This window comes from Panthera leo, chromosome B3 (genome assembly GCF_018350215.1).
Source record: "Panthera leo isolate Ple1 chromosome B3, P.leo_Ple1_pat1.1, whole genome shotgun sequence".
Lineage (NCBI taxonomy): Eukaryota > Metazoa > Chordata > Mammalia > Carnivora > Felidae > Panthera > Panthera leo.
The window spans coordinates 52938131-52965044 of record NC_056684.1 but is presented as its reverse complement, the minus strand read 5'-3'; the positions used below and the strand labels follow the sequence as shown (position 1 = coordinate 52965044).

Genomic DNA, 26914 nt, shown 5'->3' with positions numbered 1-26914 from the left:
AGATTTTTAAAAATGTTTTTTATTTATTTTGAGAGAAAAAGGGAGACAGAGTAGGGGAGGAGCAGAGAGAGGGGGAGAGAGAGAATCCCAAGCAGGCTGTGTGCCAGTCAGCGCAGAGCCTGATGTAGGGGCTCCATGTCACAAACCATGAGATCATAACATGAGCCAAAATCAAAAGCTGGACGCTTAACTGATTAGGTACCCAGGCTGAGACTTCCTTTCTAAATTACACTTTCCCTGTACTTGTCTCAAAGGCAGTAAATGTCTCCAAATTTCATGACAACAGAAGACAGCACCACCAAAAGGTGTAAACCTTTTCAAATCAAGTCACCTGGTGCAGGAACTCCAAGATGCTGACAACGGCTGACCTGTGGAGTCAGGTTGCCAGAGCTGTGGCCATGGGGTCCCTCCCCAAATACAGGGAAAACTTCCTGTCCCCAGCCACTGTGAGGGCAGCAGGGTGTGGAGGAGACAGCCAGGCTCCCAGACTGCCTGCTGTCCCTAATGTACTCTCTGTGTCCATGGGCTCAAGTGTTTACCCTCCTGGTTTCTTGGTGTGTTAAGTGGGGGAGCTGGACTAGATGATTCTGCTAATTTGTTTTATATTCTCAATTTAATAGTATCTTCTTCAGAATCAGAAACTGAGTTTTTAAATCCATAAAAGAACAGCACTGGGCGTATATGAGATACCCATAGGATGGATTATCAGCCTTCCTTCTCTCACACTGATTCCCCTCCACCCACAGAGCTCTCTTCCAGCTCTGTAACTGTCTGCTTCAGCAGTGGAACACCTCCTGCTCTTCCCTCCTTGAAAAAACCTGGGGCACTGACTTTCAGAGCCTCCAGTTTCCTTTTTGGTGGCTTCCCTCCAAAATGCCCCCTCCACCAGTTTCCTGGGGCCCTTGCCTCCTCTGTCAGAACCTCAGCCTGAGCTCACCACAGAGCAGGCGGTCAGCAGACTCGCCCCAGGGCCTCTCCCCATGCTGGCCTCAGCGCCCACAAACCGAGCTGCAGACTGCCAGCCCCAGCAGGCCGCCCTGTGCTGACACAGCTGTATGTGGGAGCTGTGCCCAAAACCCCAGGGCCAGTTTTTCCCGTGAGGCCTCACATCCCTGTCATCCACCTCTCTGTCCCAAAGAGAAAGTGGCTCATCCTTGCCCCAGTCCCACACATGCTCTCTGCTTCTTCTACTCAGATGCAAACACAGCCTGCTGCTCTCCCTATTACCACGCCCCCCCCGCCCCCCGCCACACACACACCCTGAACATCCCTTCTATCCAGAACAACCCCGCCCCCCTGCCCCGCAAACAGGGCCTATTCAAGGGCCTCCCACCTGCTTCACTTGTCTGTTCACTGCAAATCCCAGGACAGGGGACCTGGACTCCTGTGTACATGGTGGTGTCCCTGGCACATAGTAGGAGCTCAATGATAAATTTAAACCTCAAAAAACCCATAGAGACCAGTCAGTCCAGGAAGTGATGTCACGGGGGAAGGCAAAGGACGGACTCTTTATCACGGCATGCCCGCTTGCTTAGCGGAGGGTCTATCTTCTATTCACCTCTCCAGCTTCTTCCTCTAAAAACTCTGAGTTCCTGACTCCAGGCCACACACAGGTCTCAGCTGTAACAAGCTCTATCATTCCTGGGTCCTCTCTGTGCCTCTGCACGTTTCGTTCCCTGGTGCTTGGACATCTGCTCCTGCCTCACCCCATCTCCCCTGATTCCTAGTCAACCTCCCGGGCTCCCCGAAGGACTTCTTTTTTTAATTTAATTTATTTTTTTAAATTTATATTCAAGTTATTTAGCATATGGTGCAACAATGATTTCAGGAGTAGATTCCTTAATGCCCCTTAGCCATTTAGACCATCCCCCCTCCCACAACCCCTCCAGTAACCCTCTGTTTGTTCTCCATATTTAAGAGTCTCATGTTCCCCGAAGGACTTCTGACCTCTGAGCACCTGTCCCTGCAATCATGTATCCTTCTAGTATATTATCGCTGTGTAGAGCCATCATACACCAGCTGGATGAATGACTTTATTTATCACCAGTGTGTGAACTGCTGAGGGCAGGAATCATGATGTATTCATCCCAACAGCTCCAGCCAGGGATTGAAATGCAGAGAGTGTTCATTGCATGAATCAATGGCTATCAGTCTTGACATTTTATTGAAATGTACTCACACTAATGTCAGGAACAATAATGATAATCAGAACTAGCATGGCCCCAGGACACTGAAGCCTACTTCCTCCAGCCAGGGGCTTGAGGTTACCCCCACTGTGCCTTTTTCCCACCTGGGCATGGTTGCCAGGACATCACTCCTTGGGCTGAACAAGTCACTTTTTCTTTTTATTATTTTAAAAATCTATTTTCAGGGGCGCCTGGGTGGCGCAGTCGGTTAAGCGTCCGACTTCAGCCAGGTCACGATCTCGCGGTCCGTGAGTTCGAGCCCCGCGTCAGGCTCTGGGCTGATGGCTCGGAGCCTGGAGCCTGTTTCCGATTCTGTGTCTCCCTCTCTCTCTGCCCCTCCCCTGTTCATGCTATGTCTCTCTCTGTCCCAAAAATAAATAAAAAAACGTTGAAAAAAAAAATTTTAAAAATCTATTTTCAAAGTGATTATGGGTACATTATTTTATTTTTTTAAGTTTATTTATTTGAGAGAGAGAGTACACTCAAACAGGGGAAGGGCAGAGAAAGAGGGAGGGGGAGAGAGGGAAAGAAGGACAGAGGGAGGGAGAGAGAATCCCAAGCAGGCTCTGCACTATCAGTGCAATACCTGACATGGGGCTCCATCTCATGAACTGTGAGATCATGACCTGAGCCAAAATCAAGAGCCAGATGCTCAACCGACTGAGTCACCCAGGCACCCCTTGGGTACACTACTTTATTTTATTTTTTTTTAATTTTTTTAATGCTTTATTTTTTAAGGAGAGAGAGAGAGAGAGAGACAGAGCATGAGTGGGGGAGGAGCAGAGAGAGAGGAGACACAGAATTCGTAGCAGGCTCCAGGCTCTAAGCTGTCAGCACAGAGCCCGATGCGGGGCTCAAACTCACGAACTGCGAGATCATGACCTGAGCCGAAGTTGGACACTTAACTGACTGAGCCACCCAGGTACCCCTGGGTACACTATTTTAAAAGTCAGGTCATTCTACGGCTTCTACAAAATGCAGCATCCTCTGGCCCACCTCTGATGCTGGCTCTTTAGACCCCAAATACTTCAAACTATTTTAGCTGTTCCAACTAATAATTACCTCTTTATATTTAAATTATATGCTTATCCTGTTAGCCCTTAACTTTATTTGCTTTTAACTTCCTATTTTGGAAAGTGATAAATTAACTCTCTTCTCCATTCATTTCTCCTTCCACTTTCCCATTTAGTTCTATTATAATATTTGGCTAACTCTAACTTCAGTGATTTACATTACCATGATTTGGATACCATTCATAGCTGAGTCATGTATGTTCTATCACTTCCATGACTGTATTTCCTTTCTTATTCATCTTGTTTTCTCAGAAGTTAAAAACTGCCTTGTTCTTCTTTGGTTAGTTTTCTATCTGCCTAGCCCTAATTCACTCCCAAAGTTCCTAACAGAATACAGAGTTCTCAGTAGGTTCTGACACATCAACCAATCTTTCACTTTAATTTTCCTTCTTGGATACTCTTCTGGGAGCTTTCTGTGCCCTGGATCAACTCTGGGCACATTTCCCTCTAAGCCTGCTCCAGGCTGTCACCCGGTTCTCCCTCCAATCCTTCATTCCTTCTCTCCTGTGTCCATCTCCTGTTTTTGGATCTCATGGCTTCTTCTTTCTTACTCCCATTTCACTGGAATACTTTGTCAAATACAGGCACTAGCAAACTACCTGAAAGGGCCAGGGAATAAAGGGCCAAAAGGCAAAACAGATCTGGACACTTATATAACCATTTAAATGCAACCATTAAAAAAGATTAAAATGCTCATGGGCCACTCAAAATCAGATGGCAGGTGGACTTGGCCTGGGGGTGTCAGTGGGCTGACTCCTGATCCAGCAGCAACCTAAAGAAGGGAACACAGTAAGGTAATTGTCTGGAAACATGTCTTATGGTGACTTTATTCCACCCAACACACTTGACTGATGGTTGCAGTTCAGAACTCTACCTGGAAAGTCATTTGCCTTGAGAATTCAAAGTCACTGTACTGCTGTTGTTCAGCTCTTCGTGTTACTACTCAGGAACGTAGTCCATTGGCAAAAGCCTGGCTTTTCTCTCTGGAAGCTGTTAAGATCTGGAAGCTGCTTTATGACCAGTCATGGCCACAGGTCTCAGAGTTTCCACTGCCTTAGTCCCTCCAATGCCCAGGACGACTTGTGAGGTGAGTGGGAGAGAAGCACCTGGGTGGGAGAGGCTTCAGGGAAGGGAAGCATCAAGGATGAGGCAGAAATCTGGGGCCGGGGAGAGGTCAGGAGGAGGACTTGCTTCTGGGTAGGAGGTAAGAGGTCAGGATGCCTCTGCTAGGGAGCCAGCTTTTCTCAAAGTTTTGGACTCTTTAAGTGGGGCTCCCCTCCAGGTGAAGAGGCCCAAGCAGGCTGGGGCGGCCATGACTGGTAGACTTGTTGCAGGCCAAGTGACTCAAGAGAAAGGCCCTTTTTGTGGCCCCTGCCACATGTCCTGACTTCCTGATGACCTGACCAGCTGCTCTTAGTCCTTGCCAGCCTCCATCCTGCCTTAAGACAGTCTTGGCCCTAATTATCACCAACCTTTATCCCCTTCAGACTTTGCTCAGACTCCAGTCACTCTCGTTGGGTTATGACAACTTGGCAGAGCTATTTTTATGTGAAAAAAACCTTTTTTTTTTTTTAACAAAAATGAAACACACAAAAGCAAGGATGGCTGGAACTAGACATCTTCATCCCACCATGACCTTCAGCCCATCACTGACCTCCCTCTGGGGGTGAATGGAAAGCCCAGTGTGAAGCTGTTTTCTCTAAAATGCCTGTTTTCTCATAAATGCCTGTTTTTTTCTAAGAATTCACTTCCTATCTTGATTATTCTGCCTTTATTCAAGATTTTTTAAATTTATTTTTGAGAGAGAAATTGAGCATGTGCACATGTGCACACACACACATACACACAAGGGGGAGGGGCAGAGAGAGAGAGGACAGAGGATCCCAAGAGAGCTCTGCTGACAGGCTGACAGCAGCCAGCCCCATGCAGGGCTTGAACTCATGAGCCATGAGATCACGACCTGAGCTGAAGTCTGACGATCAACTGACTGAGCCACCCAGGCGCCCTATTATTCTGCCTTTCATATTCTCTGATCTCTCTTTCAAAAATCATGGTGGTCATATTCATTCACTTGCAAATGATAAGAAGGAGGTATGGTTGCACACACTGCTGGTCCGCAAGCAATGGCGAGGCCATGTTTAGGAGCCAAAATGGCTGAGTGAGCAAGCTCATCCAGCATGTCCATTTGGTCTGAGAGGCTCTGGTGCTCTGGGGCAGACTGCAGGCCTCAAATCTATGAGCTCATTACCCACTCTGGTGGTCTACATTTTCTCTTCATGGCATGAGGGCTCACAAGGCCCAGGCTGGGTGGGCTCAGAGGGGACAGTGTGATGTGGGACAGGTACCAGGGAGAGGGGAAAGCCAAAGACGGGGCAATAGGTGAGCAGGAAGAGGGCTGAGGAAAGAAGCCTAGAACGTACCCCCACCAGGAGGAGCCATGAGAAGGACTCATGGAGGACTGGTCTGAGGAAGAAAGAGGATCACAGGAAGGAAGAGAAGGAAGAAGATGGAAGGACCTGAGACAAAACTGCAAGAAAGCCCAAAGGATGAGCAGTGGACTGGCCACTGGATCTCACTTAAAAGCAACAATCAAGTGAGATCAAACTTCCCTCTGAAAGTTATGCATATTCACTGCAGAAATATCTGGAAGAAGAGTACAAAGAAGGAAATTATAATTACCTAGAAACTCATTATATAGAATTGTTAATTCTGTTCCAGCCTTAAAATGTTAAAATAAAATTTATGTGTATGACTGAATGTAAGGGAGTCCCCTCCCCTTCTCTCTATACAAAAGGGTGTGTGTGTGTATGCATATGTATTTATAGGGGTGTGTGTGTATAAATATACATACATTTTTATATGTGTGTGTATACATGTATGTAGCACAATTGAGATAATAGATTACCAAGCTTTCTTTATACATTATAATGCAAACTATTTATTATATGCTCTCCAAATTAATTTTTAACAGCTGAATAATATCCCACTGTGTGGAAATGTGATCATGTATTTAATCGTTCAATAGCTATTTGAATAGTTTGTTTAGGTTGGATATGTAGGTTTGTTGCTGCCCCTTTTTGGGGGGTTGGTAGTTTGCAATAGTGAAAATTCACCACTTTCTTTATGATTTGGGGTAATCGCTCTGAATCTGTTTCTTCATGTGTAATCTGAGAACAATAATACCTGCTTTATCCATCTCCTGGTTTTGCCATGGGATCATGTGTACGGGATATTTAATTGTTCTTATGACTTTACAGTTGTTTTACTCTGATTGACTTGGTGGCTGAGGAGGCCACAGAAGAGCTGGGAAAAGCTGAGGCGGGTAAAGTACTGGTCTGGGTGTGGAGGCGCTGAGTCGAAAGGTCTCCTGGCCTCTCCAGAGGCCCTGAAAGGTGGGATTCTTGCTTGGGAGAGAGGACTGGGCTAGAATGCAGCTTTGGGAATATCTGGCTTTGTGCTGAAAGAGTGGGTGTTCTCTCTCATATGAAAGTGTATTGTCAGGAGAGACCAGGCCAAGGCCTCAGCCTGAGGGGACACAGGTAGGAAAAGAGCATTAATGAGGGAAGCAGGAGGACCAGTGGAGGAAGGGTGCAGGAAACAGGTTTATATACAGTCAGAGAAGTCAAAAGGAAAGAGAAAGTCAAGAAATTGTTGTTGAATTCCCATTGGACACTCCTCTGGGCTCTCTAAAAGTTGACTCTGTGTTGACTGAGCTCTGCCCACCTTGTTTCACTGAGACTAAATTATGAAGTTAAATCCTAACGGTAGAGAAGCTAACACAGATGAACTAATTTCCATTTCCTTACAAAAACAATCAATATAAACAAAGATGAAAAACAATTGGAGAACTAGAGGTCAATAAATCTATCCCTGAAGCTGATAGCTGTTAAACTCAGGGTAAATTAACCTTTGCAATTATCACTGGGCATCTATAAAACCTGCTAAATATCTTTTGGGTATTAAGGAATATAAAAATCTTCTGAGGGCTCTGTGGAGGGCTCTCTGGATGCGGGGCAGGGGTGGGCCAGAAAGAAGGGCAGGGCCTGGTATGGGCCTGTGGTGGCCGGTGGGCAGATGTGCTTCTTGGGGAGAAGTCTCCGAAGAGGGAAAGGAGGGGAGAGGGTGGCAAGAACACGGTGGAAGGTGTCAGAAGGAAATAGAGAAGGGATCCTTTGATATCCCACCATCCAGAGTAACTCTGGTCCTATTTTAAACTTACGTATGTTTTTGGGGAAGGACAGAGAAGCCAGAGGATCTGGCTTCCAGTTCTGGTTCTGACAGTTTTTAGCCAGATGTTTTTAGTATTCCTGAGTAAACACTGCAGAAGGGGGACTTTTATTCTCTTATAAAGCCCCCTCTTTCTCCAAATAAAGCTCCCTTGCATCTCTTCAGGATTGCTTTCTGGCTCTGGAAAAGCACATCTATTCTTAGGGCTCAATCTAATTTTCTTCTTTGTACCGTTTTCACATATTCTGCCATGAGCTATGGCTTGCCTTTGATCAGAAACCAATGTTACTAAAAGGCGGTAAGAGACAGTGCTGGACACCCATACCCCAGTCATCTAGCTCTGAATCTCAACTTCTCTTCACTGTGGGGCAGGCTCATCCTTGAGTTTTCTCTCATCCTCAAATCCAACTGGTTACCATTCTTGATCTGAAATGACTCAATGCTGGAGTGAAAAAAAATTTCTTAGGACTCAGCTTAAGCACTCTGATGAAGGGGATGTCTGTCTGTCTTCAACACCTCCCTTGGGTCTGCTTTCTACTCCTTCCTCCAATCCTTTCCAATCCCAGCCAATCCTTGCCCATGTGTCATTGGCTGATGCAGGCAATGTCTGCTGCTTAAAACAGGGCCTTTTTTTTTTTTTTTAAATTTTTTTTAATGTTTTTTATTTATTTTTGAGACAGAGAGAGACAGAGCATGAACGGGGGAGGGGCAGAGAGAGAGGGAGACACAGAATCAGAAGCAGGCCCCAGGCTCCAAGCCATCAGCCCAGAGCCCAACGCGGGGCTCGAACTCACGGACGGCGAGATCGTGACCTGAGCCAAAGTCGGACGCTTAACCGACTGAGCCACCCAGGCACCCCTAAAACAGGGCCTTCTGAAGATACAATGTCCTAACAGAAGGAGCCTCATGAAGGAACCTAATGGTCAGTGTTCTAGGCCCCGTGGGAGGTGGTGGGGGATACAAAGGAACCTGGTGCCATCTGCCAACTTAACTTACCTAATCTACCAGGTACAAGAGTACTATTATTGTTGTTAGACTGTCTTCATATACCCTGACAAGCTGCATATCCCTGAGCAAGTTACTTAACCTCCTTCTGTGCCTCAGTTTTCTGGTCTATAAAATGGGGCTATTTATAGTATCTATCCCAGAAGGCTGGTCTAAGGGTTAAATATCATATAAACAATCAGTTCAGTCTCAAGTGCCTTGTATGTGCTTAATTAACATGGAATAAATAAGTAAAATTCAAAACATCACTATTATTTTGCATTCAGTACTAGCCCTCTGGGGCTGGACTCTGGCTGGCACATCCCCACAGCTTCTCATGTTGTTTGATATTTGCCACACCTTCTTAAACCCTACTTCCTCTCCTATAACCCCAACCCCAGTCTTCTCTCCCTGTCTCAGCGTTATCCTGAGGAAACCAAGGAACCAGACTTGAATGTGGTAGGACAGAGCTGCTCCAGAGGCTTGCCCTGCAGACGGCCCCATTACCTCCCTCCCATATTCTACGCCAACATCTGTGTATCTTCCCAGCATAACCCACAGGCCCCAAATCAGGCATGCTGGACGTGCTCACCAGAACAGCCCTTGACAGAAATTCCCTCCCAGGCATGAAATTGGACGCCTGTACCATAAAAATATCAACTGGGAACCTCCATAAAGCTACATGTCACCAAAATGTTTCTTTTCAGGGTTAGAACGGTTTCACAGAAAGCATATTTTGCTTTTGAGAGGAGAACCTAGAAGCTAGTGGCTGCTCCTGTGGTTTTTCAATAGTTTAAACCAATATTTGGACCCCACCAAAATGTCTCTCTCTTTTTTTATTTCTGGAGAACTGAGTTATAAAATACTGGTTTCTATTAGGGTGTGTCTAGCACTTTCTGTGCCGCCAAGCCTTCCATTTTTATAGTCTGCACACTAGTAGATTTTCCATGAACAGACTCAAGTTTATTCGCAGGCAATGATGTTTAGAAAACCCAATATGAACATGAAGACTGTTCTAAAGCAGCATCAGAATTTGGACCATGCAACTGCCTAAAAAAAAATTTCTGATGTATAAAAAGGTAATATATTTTTTGGCATGCCTTAATATATGTGAAGGACACAGATACTCATCCTCCTTATATGTTTTCTTGGATTAGGTTGGTACAGGAAACTTGTTTTTTAAATGGTTCTCTATCCTTTATTTCTATACTTGCACAGAATACAGCCCAAACACCCACCTACACAGACATTTTACATAAAGAGTTGGAAGCCAAGTGACCGAAAAAAACAAAATCAAATTATGTATACAGTGACTTTATAGAGATTTGCATGTGAATTCAAGTGAGAGCCAATGATAACTCTGGAGGAAAACAACCAGTTAGAGGATGGTGCTAATGGAAAGTGTGACTATAATTTGATTTTGTTGACAAATAAAAAAGCAGGTACCATATTTTTAAAAAGAAAAATAATGTAGGAAATAAGGCTTTCTATTTGCACACTCACACACATTCTTGTCCCATCTCTAGAAACTTACATGTTGGATACAACCACCATCATGACACCCAATTTTACTTTCTAAGTATGACAACCCTCTTCCCACGAGTCCTCCAAGGGGATCCCCATTGAGTCAGGCCAGGCTCCTCACAGGTTCCTTTCTTCCCTTCCCTCTCTCCTCCCCCCATCTAAATCCTTCACTCTTTCAAGGCTACCCTCAAGGCCCATCTCCTCCATGAAGCCTCCCCATCGGAACTCCAAACTACAATGCTCTGTGCTCCAAACTCTATACCATTTATTGTTGATGCCACCCAGTCATGCAGATTCAGTTATGGATGGCTGCAAATTTCTAGAGGGTAGGGTTACTTCTAATTCCATTTATGTATGCTACCATAGCACCCTGCACCACTCAACATAACACAGATGATCAGTCAATATCTATTGGATTGAGTGGATTGAATAACTGGGTGCAGAGCTATGAGGTCTAGAATGGCTAATTTTGTCTGGCAATCTAAATTGTCCTAATGAGGTCTAGATAAAATTTACAGCTCGGGGCGCCTGGGTGGCTCAGTCGGTTAAGCGTCCGACTTCAGTTCAGATCACAATCTTGCGGTCTGTGAGTTCGAGCCCCGCGTCGGACTCTGCGCTGATGGCTCAGAGCCTGGAGCCTGCTTCCCATTCTGTGTCTCCCTCTCTCTCTGCCCCTCCCCTGTTCATGCTCTGTCTCTGTCTCAAAAATAAATAAACATTAAAAAAAATTTAAAAAAAATTTATAGCTCAATGACTATCTCCTGAGCTTTGCTGGTAGACAGGGCTGCCATCCCTAATGAAACATTCTTGAAGAATTTGGGGGACCACCCGTGGTGGATGCTGCAACATACTGCCCAGGTTCCTCCTCAAGAATGGAGAACCAAGAACTTCACAAGCTGCTGGGGGCATGGCCTGCAGACAGCCCTCAGTTGATGGGGACAGCTTCACCCCAGGTCACACCCTGTTCCTTGGGATGGCCTGCATCTAATGACTCATCACTGTATAAGGGGATATGAAGTCCTGGCCCCTCACCCCAACTCAGAATGGTTCTGAAGGGCTACTGCAGCTCCAGAGCTGGAGGCTATTGTTGGGCGTGCATTGAAGCTCAGTTTCTCACTCTGCCTAGTCCAGTGTTCCTCCCTTCCCCTCTTCTCCCCCAAATAAACTCACTGCATGCTTCGTGGGGAACCAACCTACAACATCATCCATCCATCTGTCTATCCATATACAGGCACACCTCATTTTGTTGCACTTTGCTTAATTCACCTTGCAGATTTTTAAAAATATTTATTTATTTTTGAGAGACAGAGAGCAAGTGGGGGAGGGGCAGAGAGAGAGGGAGACACAGAATTCAAAGCAGGCTCCAGGCTCTGAGTTATTAGCACAGAGTCTGACATGGGGCTTGAACCCACAAACTGGGAGATCATTACCTGAGCTGAAGTCGGATGCTCAACTGACTGAGCCACTCAGGCATCCCCTTTGCAGATTTTTTTTTTTTTTTTTTTTTACAAACTGAAGGTCTGTGCCAACCCTGGTGGAGCAAGTCTATCAGTACCACTTTCCCAACAGCATTTACTCACTTCATGTCTCTGTATTACATTTTGGTAATTTTTGAAGTATTTCAAACTTTTCATTTTTTATTATATTTGTTATGGTGATCTGTGATCAGTGATTACAGCTCACTGAAAGCTCAGATGATGGTTAGCATTTTTTTTTATCAATAAAGTATTTTTATTTTTGTTAAAGTTTATTTTGAGAGAGCGCACGCACACACATGCACGATGAGTGGGGGAGGGCCAGAGAGAAACAATCCCATGTGGGGCTCAAACTCATGAACCGTGAGATCATGACCTGAGCCGAAGTCAAGAGCCGAATACTTAACCGACTGAACCACCCAGGCACCCCTACCAAAGTATTTTTGCTACCCTAAATTGATTTTTAAGTTAAGGTATGTACATTTTTTTTAAAGATATGATGCAATCGCACACTTCAGAGACTACAATATAGTGTAAACATGACTTTTATATGCATTGGGAAACCTAAAAATTCATTTGACTATTGCAGTATTTGCTTTACTGCCAGGATCTAGAACCGAACCTGCACTATCTCTGAGTTATGCCTCTATCCATCTATCGATGTATGCATGCATTCAGCCAGCCAGCAACCTACCAGTCTGTTTAGGGAGTTAACAATCCAGTACAAGAGATGAGAGATGTACAAGAATAACCATAAAGCAGACAATGGAAAGTGGCTGTTACCAAGACAGAACGTATAAACAAAAATTTGGCTGGCGTGTTATCCTAGGGCAAGGGTCAAGAGTCTTCATGTACTGGTGTAGGCTGTGGCCATCACTATAGATGTCCTGTCTCCCCATCAGATCTCAAACCCTGGAAGACAGGATGGACCCTGCCATTATCTCTCTGCATCTCCCATACTTCCCAACACAGGGTCCCAGATAGTGCAAGAAATCTTAAAACACAGAAGGAAAACAAAGCACTGGAGGAAAGCTTTGGCAGTTCCACCTTATAGGAAAGGTTTCTGGCTGTCTGGCCTTTCAGTGCAGACTTCCCAGGAGGCTCCTCTAGATGCTCTTCCACTTATTTTGTCCATAAAATCTCAGGAACATGAAGGCACAAGACAGGGTCCCGACCCTTAAAGCAGTTACAGCCCAGAGTGTAGATGAGGCAGAGGCTCCTGAAAAGGTCCACAAACAGGAACAAGATGTGGGACTATGACTAACAGGCAAGTGATACCTCATCCTCAGGTGGTCCCTGTGCCAGGTCGGCCAGCCAATCAATGGTCAATCTGTCAGTCAACAAAGGTTACTCAACAGTCTCCTTGAGGAACCTAACACTGAGAATCAACAAACTGCAGAACCTCAAGATCCCCTGAAACCAGGCATGATTTACTGTCTGCAGGGGAAAAGTGCCTTTAAGGAAAGCACCACTGCTATGTGCCTGATGGAAGGACAGGGGCTTGGAAGCCTGGGCTGGGGAGTCCGTCTCCTGGATTTCCCTGCCTCACCCAAGTTGACACGCTAGTCTCCTTTCACTCTCCCTCTCCTTTCACTGCTTTTGTACAATCTGTCGGCAGTGTCTGTTGTTTGTTTCTCTGATGTGGCACTGGCCTCCTTCCTCTTCTGCCTTGCCTTAGAGCCACAACCTCCTCCAATACTGTGGCCACCCCTGCTAGCTGACGCTTCAAGCCTAGGCAGTCCTTATACTTCAGGTCTATCAAATGTGGCTCCCGAAAACCCAACTTTCAGTCAGTCATATCTCTGCACAACAATCAGCTCAATGGGGGCTCCTCTGGCACCATCAGGACCAAGTTATTAAGACCCTCTTCCATGAGGCCCTCCCCTCACTCATATAACTTTATTTCCCAGTACTCCCTAGTATATGCCCTTCACTCCAGTTACCTCCCTGTTTGTGCCTTTGCTCAAGTGGTGTGTGACTTCTGGAATGCCTTTCCTCCTTTTGGCCACCTATTGAAGCCTACCCACTCCTTGCCACTTTATTCACAAAGACCAAGCTTAGGACCTAGGCAATGAGAAGGATGGCAAATACAAAGTTGGGGGCCTGTTTTCCCATTTCTTTTACTGTCTTGATGCTCTCCTACCACATCCTGACTCCACTGCATGGACATGTTTTTTGTAGCACCTACCCAGCTGCGAAGAATCCCCATAAGCTTGATTGCCCTGGACCATCTAGCTGCAGGTAGAAGGAGCTGGTCTGTCCTCAGCTGGGTAGACTATCTTGGTCTTACAAGCCAGAAAGGGAAAAAGCTGACACCACTAATGTTTACTCACTTGTTGCTTCTTAGGAAAGACTCTTAATCACTGCTGAGTTAATATACCAAGTGCTAGAATTTCTGAGAGATGGATGGTGGGTTTGCCAAACCACAGACTGCCAAGTTGGGTCTCTGGAATGAATCCAGTGTTCCATAAACTCTGCCTCTTTTCCAATCATAGAAAGAACCCAAAATCAAAGAAAAGTGGGGTAGAGTTTCAGGCATAGAAGTATCATCCTGTGCTTCCTGAAAAACAGAAAATGCAGTTGGAGACAAATTTCATCTCCCCCCTTCACCCTCTTATGTAGGGCACTGCATTGCTCGATGAGAAATCTGCACAGCAGGCCCCGGGGAGAGCTTTAGACAAGTCTCTGGAAAGGGGTGCAGTAAAGAGTAGGTGGTCCTTAGAGATTTTCTCACTCTTCTGCCAATTTGTATCTTGGAAGGTGACTTTCCAGAAATGGAAAGGAGAATGGCAAGGACCTCCTGTGCCTCTCGCTACCCTGAAGGAAAAAGGTTCACTGGTTGGAAGGGTTATCTCTTCTTCTATTTGAAGTGGCATGAAAGTGGCTAATTTCCACATTAGCCAGTGGATTGGGTAAAGCGTTCTCTGCTTTGTACAACTTTACCTAGAGCTGGAGGAAAAGGGGTGTGAAAGTAGTATTTTGAATGTCCCCATCTTCATTCCTTGAGCTGGAAGATGAAGAGGATAAGAAGAGGTAAATCAAAGATAACCTCCCCCCAAAACCAATAAGCGCGTGCACACACACACACACACACACACACACACCAGAGAGAATGAGAGTGTGAAAAGGAGAAAATTCAAAACAAATCTGCTCAATTATATTAATGTAATAATAATGCCAATAATACTAATTGTTTTACACATGCCTACTGATTTACATTTTACAAAGCACCAAGGTACATTATTTAGCAGTATTCTTACAACAAATAATCCAATCAAATGATAATCAAAATAGTAGTTACCATTTACTGAATGATTACCAGGAACACTTTTCATGTGGTATTTTTAAAAATTTATTTATTTATTTTGAGAGAGTGTGTGTGCGCAGAGCCCTACATGAGGATCTATCTCACACACCAAACCATGAGATCATGACCTGAGCCAAAATCAATAGTCGGACGCTTAAGTGACTGAGCCACCCAGGTGCCCCTTCATGTGATATTTTATTTAATCCTCCTTGTGGTACTAAATGTCATCCCCATTTTGCAGAGGGGGAAACAGGCTTGGAGAGGTTAAATAACTTGCCCAAAGGTAGAGAACGGAACCTAGGTCTTTCTCATCCCAGAGTCCAGGCTCTTGACTTTAATAAGGTACCTCTCACAGGGATTTTTCACAAGTTCGAGAAGGGAAGGCCACTGAGGAGGAAGCAGCCCTTATCATCTCAACACAAGAAGACACACACATGAATACTCCAAGAAGTCCCACTTCCTCTGCTGTCCTCTGTTACAAACTCATCCAGCTTGTAGAGATACAGGTCCACAGATGAACGCCTCATTCCTTGTAGAGACAAAGGTCAACCCCTGTAGATAACATACCTATCATTTAACCTGTATCTGAAGCTGCAGCAAGGGTTTCTATTTGACAGGATGCAGCGACAGCAAGGCAATGAATTAGCATCTAGTTTTGAAGCTTGTTCACGAAGAATACTTTAAGACTGGGGCGCCTGGGTGGCTCAGTCGGTTAAGCGTCCGACTTCAGCTCAGGTCACGATCTCACGGTCCGTGAGTTCGAGCCCCGTGTCCGGCTCTGGGCTGATGGCTCAGAGCCTGGAGCCTGCTTCCGATTCTGTGTCTCCCTCTCTCTCTGCCCCTCCCCCGTTCATGCTCTGTCTCTCTCTGTCTCAAAAATAAATAAACGTTAAAAAAAAAAAAGTTAAGACTGAGAATAATGAGACGGAATGCCATTTAGCAGAATGGCTTGGGATATTCAAATAAATGTTCAACTTGGGAGATTCAAGCACACACAAAAAAAGAAAAAGTGACTGTAGAAAACAGCAAGGTGCAAATGAATGGTGACAGCTCAGAGTTGGCTGTCCTCTTATTCATGGGACCCATCTGACCTCCATGGTAGGGTTTGCTGTTAGCAGTGCAGAGACCTGACACAATGCATACATCTGGGATACTCTGTGCTGGGTAGGCTTGGGGAAGAAGCAACAGGACCCTTAAGAATTTCTTCCCTCCCCTTACACTCAAGCACCAACTCTTCTGGAGTGTCTCCTCCCTCCTCTTCTCCCTCTTCTTTCTCTAAGCTTCCTTCTCCTTCCCTTCAACATCAACGTGCACAAGAGATCTGAGGGTGGGGTGGGGAGAGCATGTTAATTCCTGGGATTTTGAGACAGTAAAGTGTCAAGGTCAGCACCCCCTACCCCTCAGCTTTCCAGATATACTTAGATACATACAAACACACTGAAACTTTAAAATGATGTAAGGAGATCCACAAGCCCCCCCTGTGAAACAAAATCGTGGTGCTTCATTGCCACAGAAGCATAGAGGCAGCAGAAGGCTCATGTTTATTGGTTATATCCACATATGCCTACACAAAGGAGGTGGCCCTTGCACGCACACACGCGCGCGCGTACACACACACACACACACACACACACACACACACACACAGGAATCCTCATACATAGGCATCTTGGTAACGCAGCCTTTCCTCTTTGCCTGCCTCATCTCTTCCCCACCCAAAGGTGTTGACCACAGCTGCCCTGTGAAAGGCTGAGGGGTACCACGCAGTGGGAAGGGAATCACTCTGCCCTTGGCTACTGCCTGCTGAGGCGTGGGCAAGGCACTTAGCCTCTCTGGACTTCTGTAAAATGGAGATAATAACCACCTGGCTAGATGCTGTGAGGATGAAGGGGAATAATATATGTAGGGCCTTTGGCACAGCGCCTGGCCCTGTGCTGCCTGATTCCTGAGCCTGCCTTTCCTACACCCACGCCTGGGCTCATAGTGCCTCCTGGCACTTGGTCCCCACTCTCAGGATGCTGGTCTGATACAGGGAAGAGTGGGGACTAGTCTAGGACTTCGGGTGTGTAACAGGAGAGTCTCAGCTCACAGGTCGGCCGGTCAGGGTGGCTTTCAGGGCTCCACGGGTGCCGCGAGCCACGGACAGGTGGGGAGGGTGATCAGGTCTCCGGTGCGCGGACCCGTGGGCGGCGGGGCGGAGCCGGCGGTGGAGGTGGGCAGAGCCCAGCGGTAAGTCGACCCAAGGCTGTGGGTGGCTTCCTCCTGTTGCTCAGTATCAGGGAGAGGCGGGGGAGGACATTCATTTTTTCCAAAGTAAGCATCCACCCATTGCTTCGATAACTATCGATTGTGAAAAGCCGGCGGCGCCTCTTAATGGCGAAGCCCTGCTCCCGCGCGCCCCCGCGGCTGTGTTCCCGGACCCCCTCCGCCGGAACCCACTCTGCCGGTGCGGGACAGCGATGGGCGAACCCTTCTGCACCACTAGTGCAGGCTCGGGAACTGCAGCCACTAGCTGTGGTCTGACTCCTGCCAGTCCACCCGCGGGTCCTTTCCTTTCCGGAGTCCCCTGTCGCGCCCTCGGACCGTGTCACCTGTTCCGCAGCGTCCCTGGCGCCCCGGGTTCGAGGACGGGGTGGGCGCTCGGAAAGTTCTTTCAAAGGGCAGATGTGTTGCGACCCTCGCTGCAGCAAACTACGGGACGCAGATTTCCCGAACCTTTCCCCACCCCCACGCAGCCCGGGCGACCCGAGCCCGCAGCGGGACGCAGCTGCGCGGAGAGCCACCCGCAGAAGCACCTCTTCTTCCTCCCGCGCGCCCAAGTGCAGTGAGGGAGAAAGCCTCACAGCAAACTCATAGCGCGGAGCAATCCCCAGTCCTGGCCTGGAAGAGATCGGCCTCCCGTCCGGCAGCTCGGTGACATGCTCGCGATTTCCTGCCCCGGCCTCCCCTCCTCCCGGTCCCGGCCCTCCGGGCTGGGCTGCCGCGTCCCCTCGGTACCTGCGGCGGTCACGGGCTCGCCCTCGCTCTGCTCGCCGGAATCCGAATCCATGCTGCGAGCTGCCGGCCGGGCGTCCGCAGCCGCCCGCCCTCCCGTCTGCGGGACGCTCGGGGTCGGCGTCCGAGCTCCGGCTGCCGCGGCGCACTCGGTGCGGGCAGCCGGGCGGCGGCAGCCCTGGCGGCGCTGGCTGGGCAATGCGCGGCGGCCACGGCCGGGGGTCGACTCCCCAGAGGCGAGCGCCGCCCGCGTCCCGTTCCCCGCGGCCGCCGGCCGGTGCCTGCGCGCGAAGCAAGCGCGGGGCGGAGGGTGGGAGCGCGCGGGGAAGAGAGCGGGAGGGGGAGGGGAGGCGCGAGCAGGGAGGAACGGGAGCGTCCGGCCCCGCGGGTTCCAGACCGGGCTTAAATACCCCGGGGGCGGCGCCGCTCCTCCTACCCGCGCCCCGCGCCCTGGACCTAAGGAGCGCGGCGAGGTCGTGCAGGTCGGCGAGGCCGAGCGGTCTCTTGCTGGGGGCCAACTTGGGACGATTTTGAGGCGAGAAAGCGCCTCTACCGAGTAAGGAGAAGGAGAGGTTCCGTGTGGGAGTCCTGGGGTTGCCCGGGTTTGAGTCCTCCAGCTCGGAGACCTTAGAAGAGAGACTCAACCTCTCTGAGCTGTTTCCTCACTTGGCAAATGGGGAAATGACAGTTGCTTTTTGTCGGGAATGTTGTGGGGGCGTAAATAAGATCATGCACGTGAGGAGCCGAGAACGGGGCCTGGCGCTTGGCGAGGAAGCGAACAGCACCGGGCAGGTACGCTCGCTCCGGCGGCGCGTCTCCCCCGCGTGGGCGGGGCGGGCGGGGCGGTCGCGGCGCGAGGCCGGCGCTGGGAGCCGCGCGCGTGGACACGCCCTGCCGGCTCCGGCCCGCCGCTTCGCGCCGCGAACTCGTGCCAAGACCGGGTTTGAAACCTTGTCTTTCTCCTTAACACGGAGTGCTCCACATCCTCAATATCCCCTGCCCTTTCACTTTCTAAAGAGGTATTTGCGCATTTACTTCGTCATTAAGAGAGGAAACTACCATACTAGGGAAAACGCCCAGAGCAGGAGCAGTAAGGCCTCAGGAGATTCTTGGTTGTTAATTCTCAACCATCCGTGCAGTCTTCCTGTCTCCCTGAATTATCGGCTCCAACACTTATGTAACCTCAGGCCAGCTTCCCTGTATATTAAGTTCCACAGAGAATGAAAACTAACTTTATTGACCTGAGCAAAATGAGATGAGGAAGAGAAAGTCTACTAAAGCCATTTAATTGTTTTCTATGTGCATTTGTTTAATCTGCACAGTGACCCAGTGGAGAGTTGAACTATCTGCAAATGCTTTTCTGGAGATTCAAATATAGTCGAAAGTTGGCCATTTCGTAGAATTCGACCTATGTTATTATCCTCATTTTATAGATATGGAAACCGAATTTCAGGAAGAGTAGATAACTTTCTTGTGGTCTCAGGTCCAGTAAGCTGGTGGGCTGGGACTTGAAATCAGGCTTATCTGATGTCCAGATAGGCTCCTAACTGGTAGGGTATAGGGTCACAGGTGAGTTTGGCCTGTTGGCTACCTGAGGGCTTCCTCCTTTAGTGAAGGTATGGGCTTCACAGAGTACAAATAACAGTTCTTCTACTTTGTCCTCAGAAAACATTTTCTAGATGGCCAAACTCAGGACTTTAGTTGACAAAAGTTGGATGGGTTTCCATAGAACAGTCATAAGAGTCTCATACTAGATGTGTGATCTTGGGCAAATGGCTTAACCTTCAGTTTTCTCATGTGCTGGCATCTCCTTCATAGGGTGGTTGTAAGGGAGTAAATGAAATAATGTGTGTGGAGGCTATTACTCAATGCCTGGCACACAACTAATGTTTGGTAAATGGAAAGTACATTACTTCTTAGATCTAATGGATCCCATTTAGAAAAAACAATATTTTAAAATCACATTTTTAAGTGAAAAGAAAAAAGTACCAGCAACATTTGGGTAAAAGTTGATATTCAAAAATAAATAGCTGGGATCATTTAAAAAGTTTGCTATCATAGCTTTGCATTCTTAAGGAAAAACAATGATGGTAGCATCAGAGAATAGAGCATATTGGATTGGAAAGACCTCCAGCTTCCTCTGAAAGCCAAACCTTGATCCAACAATAGGAAATGTGAAACTTTCTTCCCTTAGACCTTCTTTCCTGGCATTTGGTAGAGGATTGTTTGGTTTTTGTTTGTTTGTTTTAGTGGACAGGTGGTCTGGGTTGAAGGGTGAGATAGACAGAATCCCACTCAGGTAATAAAGGAAATAGGGAAGCTCACCACTGGAACTTGATTAACAGTAAACCAAGTATGGGGAGCACACATTTATGACACATAGAGGCCCACCAGCCATTGGATCTTTACTGAATAATAAGTACATTTCTACTCAGAGGTAAATTGCTGGGGGTGGGGAATGCTGGTCAAAGTGCTTTTGGAAAGTCTATGATGTGAGTCTTCAGAAAAACAACACCTATTCATTTATCTGTTCCTATGTTCAGTCATAGTATATTTCTGCAAAAAAAAAAAAAAAAAAAAAAAAAACCAAAAAAAAAAAAAAGGCAGACATAGAATGAAAAATTGAAAGTGGAATTAAACAATGGAGAAGAGAGATCCAAACTAAATAAGGTTTCCATTCCAATTTCCTATGATATACAGGCTGTTGTCATGGGATAGCAAGACAAAGGGAAATGACTGCTGGCATGCATATGTGTTTAATGAGGAACATTAGTGGAACATACCTTATCTGTCCTCCCAGTGTGGAAAAATCTGTATAAGAGAAGGAAGTCCTTAAAATAGCATCTCATGGCCATCACCCCCACAAAAACAGTGAAATCTGAGGTGCTGAATCTCCTTTACAAACCAATCCTAGTATATTTCTTAAAAAAAAAAAAAAAAGGAAAGAAAAAGCTCTTAGAAAAGAGGAAAGGATTTCCGTAGTTCCTCTGTGTATTTTTAGACGAATGGCATCACTTTGCAGACTTGAATCTAGAGTCTGAGGGTTATAAACCACTTTCCTCAGTGTTTCCACTACATCTTTGCAGTCTGGCTGCTTTTCAGACACACAAGTTTCTAACTCTTAGTGGTCATTCCTTAGCTTCAGCTAACGAAGTCTTTTGGCTTTTTAAGGAACTTGCCTGTCTGGTGGGAAAAGCCTATCTACTTGTAAGGTGTCAAGAAACAGATAATAAAATAGATCCATTTCTGCTAACACAATAATACTCTTTAATCTAAGCCAGTGCTGTGACTCATCTGCCTGTCTCCTTTTGTGGGATGGAAAGGGAGCTGTCTGTAAACCTTCGGGCAAGCAGCCTGGAGAGGGGAGGAGGTTCCTCTCACACGCTAGGGCTGCTGTTCTGCTTCAAAACCCTACAGAGCTCTGGAACTGCCTTTTTTCCTAGGCTGAAGCAGCCCTTGGTATTTCAGGATGAGAGGTTGGCCAGGACAGCCCCATTTTAAATAACTTGTCTCAAAGTGGATGCTGGCACCAAGGAAGCTTCTGCCCAGAGCAAGGGGGCTTTCATGGCTCTCTTGGCAAGCTGTACAGTGAGGTCTGAACTGTCTTTATATCCATCTGGTAGAATGAGGTGCCAGAAGACAGCCTTGAAAGAAGGGGCTTTTCCTTTTCCTTTTTTTTTTTTGGCTAGCAAAAATAAAGTTTTATTGTTCTGCATTCCTTATTTCAAAAGTATCACTGTAGAAAAATTAAAAATTAAAAAAATAATATTTCTACCAGTTGCATAACTGTTAACACATCTTTTGAGTAATTTCTCTCCTTGTGTATGGCATTCTCCTTTTTTAACTTGCTTTTTCCTTTTAATAATATGTTGTGAACATCATTCCATCTACTTTTTGAAAACACGATTTGCACAGTATTCTGTTGTATGAGTGTATCATAATGTAGTGAAATAGTGCTCTAGGATTGGGCATTTAAGTTGTTTCCAAATTTCTGCTATAATTGACAGCTCAGTAAACATCTTCATCTCTAAATCTTTGCATACATCTTTAATCAATGTCTGTAAACCTTCAGCAGCCTCATTTGTTCTTCTTGGGAGAGAGAAACAAGACAGAAAATTGTAGCTAACAAAATAATTGCTGTATGTATCTCAAGACTTTATGATTATCAAGAATTTTTGTGGGCATGATCCCCTCTCAGCACCCTGGGTGAGTTATTTGAGTTCATTCTTGTATTTATCAAGCATTGATTGAGCCTAGAGGGGATCCCTATCGGTTGAGGACAGGAGTGGAGATTTCCCTTTCACGTTGTCTTTGTGGGCAGTGTGTCCTCTGCACAGCTCTATCCAAGTCTGTACACCTCGTGGGAGGCAGACTGTTGGGCGTCAGGCCGTTCTACGTTCTTAGCTTTTGCCCTCATGAGCTGCCTACAGGATAGCTTCTGGAGCAGCTAATGCAGTTATAGTGACTCTAAAGCACTGATTCAGAGGAAGAAGGTAATTGAGAAAGAGGGGAAGAGGAAGAGAAAGAAAGAAGAAAGCTCTATGGGCCCAATCTCTGTTGTGCCCCGGCCCAGCTTTCTATGGGCTTATTTGCAAGTCTTTTAAACAGCAAGACCAGGATCATAGGGGTCAGCCCTTCTGGGACTCTCCCTGATCACATATGGTGTCTGGTCCCACTTGTGGCATTCACAGTGGGGGCTGCAGGATGTGACTGTGCTGTACTGGAGCTGTTCTTACAAGGATCCACAGGGCTCCTATGTGGGCACCCTAAGTGACCACTTCACCTGTGCCCAGTGCCTTCCCATCATCATGTGGCATGGAAAGGGTCAAAATTGTTCCCACTGAGGGGAAGACAGTTAAGACCCACACGGCTTAAGCAGTGACAGAGTCCTTACAGTTTTCAGGAAGATAGAAGAGAACTCAGAGAAAGGGGCAGTATTGCCCAGTTTTCAAAAGGAAAAAGGAATAGGTTCCAGGAATAACAGATTGGTGACATTTTTGGTGCCCTCTAGCAAAAGTCTGGAACAAACAGGGTTATACACACTTAAGAAAATGATGATCACCAGTAGCCAACATGGGTACATTATCCGTCTCATCAAAATAACCTTGTTAACTTTCTTTAAACAGGGTCACTAGATGTCTAGTGACATCAAGATAATTTTATTCAACTTCAAAGTAGCAAATATTAGTTGAGTACCCTTTTTGTGCTTCAGGTGCAAAGTGAAGGGAACTGGCTGCCACACATACCATATATTGTTATTTAAGTAAAGACTTTGATGAAATCTTGCATAATTCCCTTGTTGTTAGGTGGATCTAGAGCTGGTTGAATGATCCTACCCAGTGAGTCTTGATTCATGATCCTGAGTTAATTTGGACAGAAGTCTCCAGTGTAAATGACACAGTGCTCTGTCCTTGGCTCTGGTCTATTCTACTTTGTTATTTTATTTTTTATTTTTTCATTTTTTAAATGTTTATTTTGAGAGAGAGAGAGAGAGAGAGAGAGAGAGAGAGAGAGAGAGAGAGAGATTATGAGCAGGGGAGGAGCAGAGAGAGAGAGGGAGAGAGAGAATCCCAAGCAGGTTCTGCATTGTCAGTGCAGAGCCCGACACAGGGCTTGAACTCACAAACCACGAGATCAGGACCTGAGCTGAAATCAAGAGATGCTTAATTGACTGAGCCACCCAGGTATCCCTACTTTTTTTCTTTTTTTAAATCAGTGATTTAGAAGATGAATTAGGTTCTGCTTGTCAAATATGTACCCTTCTAGGACAAGTCAGGGAAGACATGGAATCACATGGAAAAGATAAGTGGGTCTTGGTGGTCCATGAACTCAATGTGAGTCAACAGTGGGATAACAGCTATGTTGCTAAAACAAGGGTGGGCATAATCCTGTGTTTGAGCTGATGTTATGGATACCTGGGGTCTTATGAGCATTTGGTACCACATTTTCAGGAGACATACCAGGGAGCTCCCAGAGAAGGGGAATTAGGACAATGATAGAATGGTTTCCAAACCATTCTTTGTGAGGAAGTTTGAATATCATTCCAGGGAAGAAAGAAAACAGGGATGGGTGTCCTCAAATGTGGAAGAGACCTGGACTCTAGGCTGATGCAGGATCAATAGATGGATGTTATAAGAAAGTAGAATTTGGATTTTGTGCCAGTCCTGGCCTGCCTGTTCTCAGATCCATTCCTTGCCATTTCCCTGCTCTGTATGGAAGAAGTGCTGATCCCTGCAGTCTGTGTGTGCCAGGGATATTCTCTCCAATTGTCTGTCCCTCAGATATTGGCACCTCCTCCATGGCTGCATCTCCTCCGTGGCTCTTCCAGCTCCTACCAGACGGACTCACTGTGGTTCCAGCTTCCATCAGGTGACCACAGCCTCTGGGCTCCACAACGGCACCTCCTCCCCTTTGTCCCTCTAGGCCATGGCAGTGGCTTCCTGCTCTTGCTAATATCTAGCTTCCTTCACTGTCCTCTGTTTGGCTTCTCAGCTCTTCAGTCACCTCTGTGGCCAATTCCCAGCATTACTCCTGGAAACGTAAAATAGTTTCCACTTTCCTAGTTGGGCCTTATGAGTATAGACACACAGAAAGCAGAAAGACTATTCTAATGATTACAGGTGGATGACCACATTGTGGGAACCTGGAGTCCATGATCTTTAGGGTTCCTTTAGAAGTTGGAGCTCAGAGGGGAAATGACATGCTCAGATCCCAGAAGGGTCAGAGTTGGGACTGGAACTCGAGGCTCCTGACCCCTAGACTAGCACTCTTTTTTTGATGTTAGCTCTCACCTCCTCTGCAAATATCTTTATTAACCGTCCACCCATAGTTTCTGTTAATCACTCTTCTGATCTATGGGAGGGAAAATTGAGTCTCCTAAAGTCTTTTTTTTCCTTTTAATTCTCTTGTAATTATGGGACAACCCAGTTCAATAATGCTTACTCGCTAATTATTTTACAGAACAAATACTGCTTGCCAAGTGTTGAGTGGAACCTTTTTTTCCCCTCCATTCGAAGCATTTTTACTTAGAAAAGCTAAATACATGTTCCAATATAAGAGGTTCCATTTATGCAAGTTTCTGATTTCGAGGGCTATAGAAGAGGGAGGGGATGTTAAAGGTCATAAATCCCATTACTTTAGATATAAAGAGACATGTCCAGGAAGATGGAGTGACTTGCCCAAAGTTAGCGGCAGAAGTGGGACTAGAACCCAGGTCTCCGGCCCTAGTTCAGGGCACTCATCATAGTACTATGCTCCTTTATGGGCTGTTTACTATTCCTTACTACATCTGGTTTTCAATCTGCTTCTAACTTCTGCAAATCTCTCTCCTCAATACTGATATTTTCCCTTTTATCATCTCTTGCACACTAGTGTTCTAGTAGCCCATATCCACCTGGAATGGAATTATTAAAAGCAGGACTTGACCAACCCCTCTTTAATTTCTTCATCTCATCAGTGACTCTTTCCCCTTTCCCTTTCCTTTCTTTCCCTCCCTTCCCTTTCCTCCCACTTCCCTTCCCTCCCCTCTTCCTCTCTACTTTGTCTCCTCCCCTTCTTCCCCTCCTATTCCCCTTCTTCTTGCCCCTCTCCTCCCCTTCTTCCCTCCTTCTTCCCCCTCCCATCCATCTCATCCCCTTCCTCCTCCCTCCCCTCTGTTCCCTTCCCCCCTCCCCTCCCCTTTCCTCTTCTGGATTTTTAAATTTTCCAGTTCTCTTTCCTCTCTAGCCAACATTTTCTTTCCTACCAAGTCTTCTCTTAGCATTGTTCTTTAATTGATTCCTCCCTTCTGTGTTCAAAGCCCATCTGCCTGGTGGAAGCCATCAACACTTTTAAGGGAGAAATCTTTCAAGCACTGGATCTGATTCCTGGTTGCCATAAACCTTTGATCATTCTCTGAGGAAAGCCATAAATTAATGTCATCCCTTGGAAGGACCCCTGGGCCTACCTCTATTACTTCCCTGGCCTCTTGCCTGTGGATGTGATCATCTTAACATCTCAGACAGTATGGCATAGGTGGGAAATCCTCCCATAGCCAAAAATATCAAATTTATTTTAGTTCAAACCATTACCACACATCATCCCATGGTAGTTTTCAGTGTTTCAACAACTTTCTTTTTTGGCTGTCAGTTTTAGCTGGATTTTAGATCTTTCCAAATTTGTATTATCTAGACATTAACAAGCGGTTAGCTTTATTGAAGCTCTTTCAGGATAACATCATTACAATATTTGAGTCACAGTGACCTTGTTCAAAAGCACTAATCCTCCCCCCAAACAGACACATTGATACCATATTTCCAGTTGGCTTAATGGTATTCCAAATTCTGTGTTACTTTTTTCCAGTGTGGATTGTCAAGTCAGATCATTGTCAAGAATCCAGGAACTCAGTTCACACTTCACATTCGTATAATTCATACTTTCATTTCTTTTGATGAAGTTGATGAGTCCAAGGATCAAGTATTAGGTTTCTGTCCCGGGAAACAAGTGAAGGGGATACCTATCACCTTCCGTAGTGCAGGACATTGCTGCAAGAGTTAATAGGAATGGGGAGTGGCACACAGGGGCGAGGTCAGCTCTGGACGCTGGATCCTAGCCCCATCATTCTCTCCCTTCCCAGATACAGAGTGGAGGGTGGGGTCAGTGCAACGTGGACTCTCAGTTCCAAATAATCACATCTTTCCAAAGTCTCCATCAGCACCCAAGGTGCCAACAGCTCCCGGTTCCTCAGGCTCAGAGTCTTCAAATTAGTTCTCTGATTTTTGTTTTTCTTTCACTTTGGCACCCATAGTCCTGTCAAATCCTAATGCTATTTCTCCATAGGTCTCTCTCTTCTTTTTTAAAAGTTTATTTATTTATTTTGAGAGAGAGAGAGAGCGCGCGCATGAGCGAGAGGGACAGAGAGAGAGAGAGGGAAAGAGAATTATAAGCAGGCTCTGTGCTGTAAGTTTTTAAAAAAATTTTCAATATTTATTTATTTTTGAGAGAGAGAGACAGAGCATGAGCAGGGGAGGGGCAGAGAGAGGGAGACACATATTCCGAAGCAGGCTCCAGGCTCTGAGCCATCAGCACAGAGCCCGACACAGGGCTCAAACCCACGAACTGTGAGATCATGACCTGAGCTGAAATCAAGAGTCCCGTGCTTAACCA

The 26914-nt window shown here is 46.3% G+C and overlaps 1 protein-coding gene across 1 annotated transcript in view; it reads right to left on the bottom strand.

Moving 5' to 3' along the window:
- Window positions 1-18028, bottom strand: part of TNFAIP8L3 (TNF alpha induced protein 8 like 3) — a 36141-nt gene extending 18113 nt beyond the window's left edge. The window contains exon 1 of the mRNA XM_042942035.1: window positions 17774-18028. Within this exon, the coding sequence (XP_042797969.1) occupies window positions 17774-17825 (52 nt within the window). The 5' untranslated portion in view covers window positions 17826-18028. The remainder of the gene's footprint in view (window positions 1-17773) is intronic.
- Between the last annotated feature and the right edge of the window lie 8886 nt (window positions 18029-26914).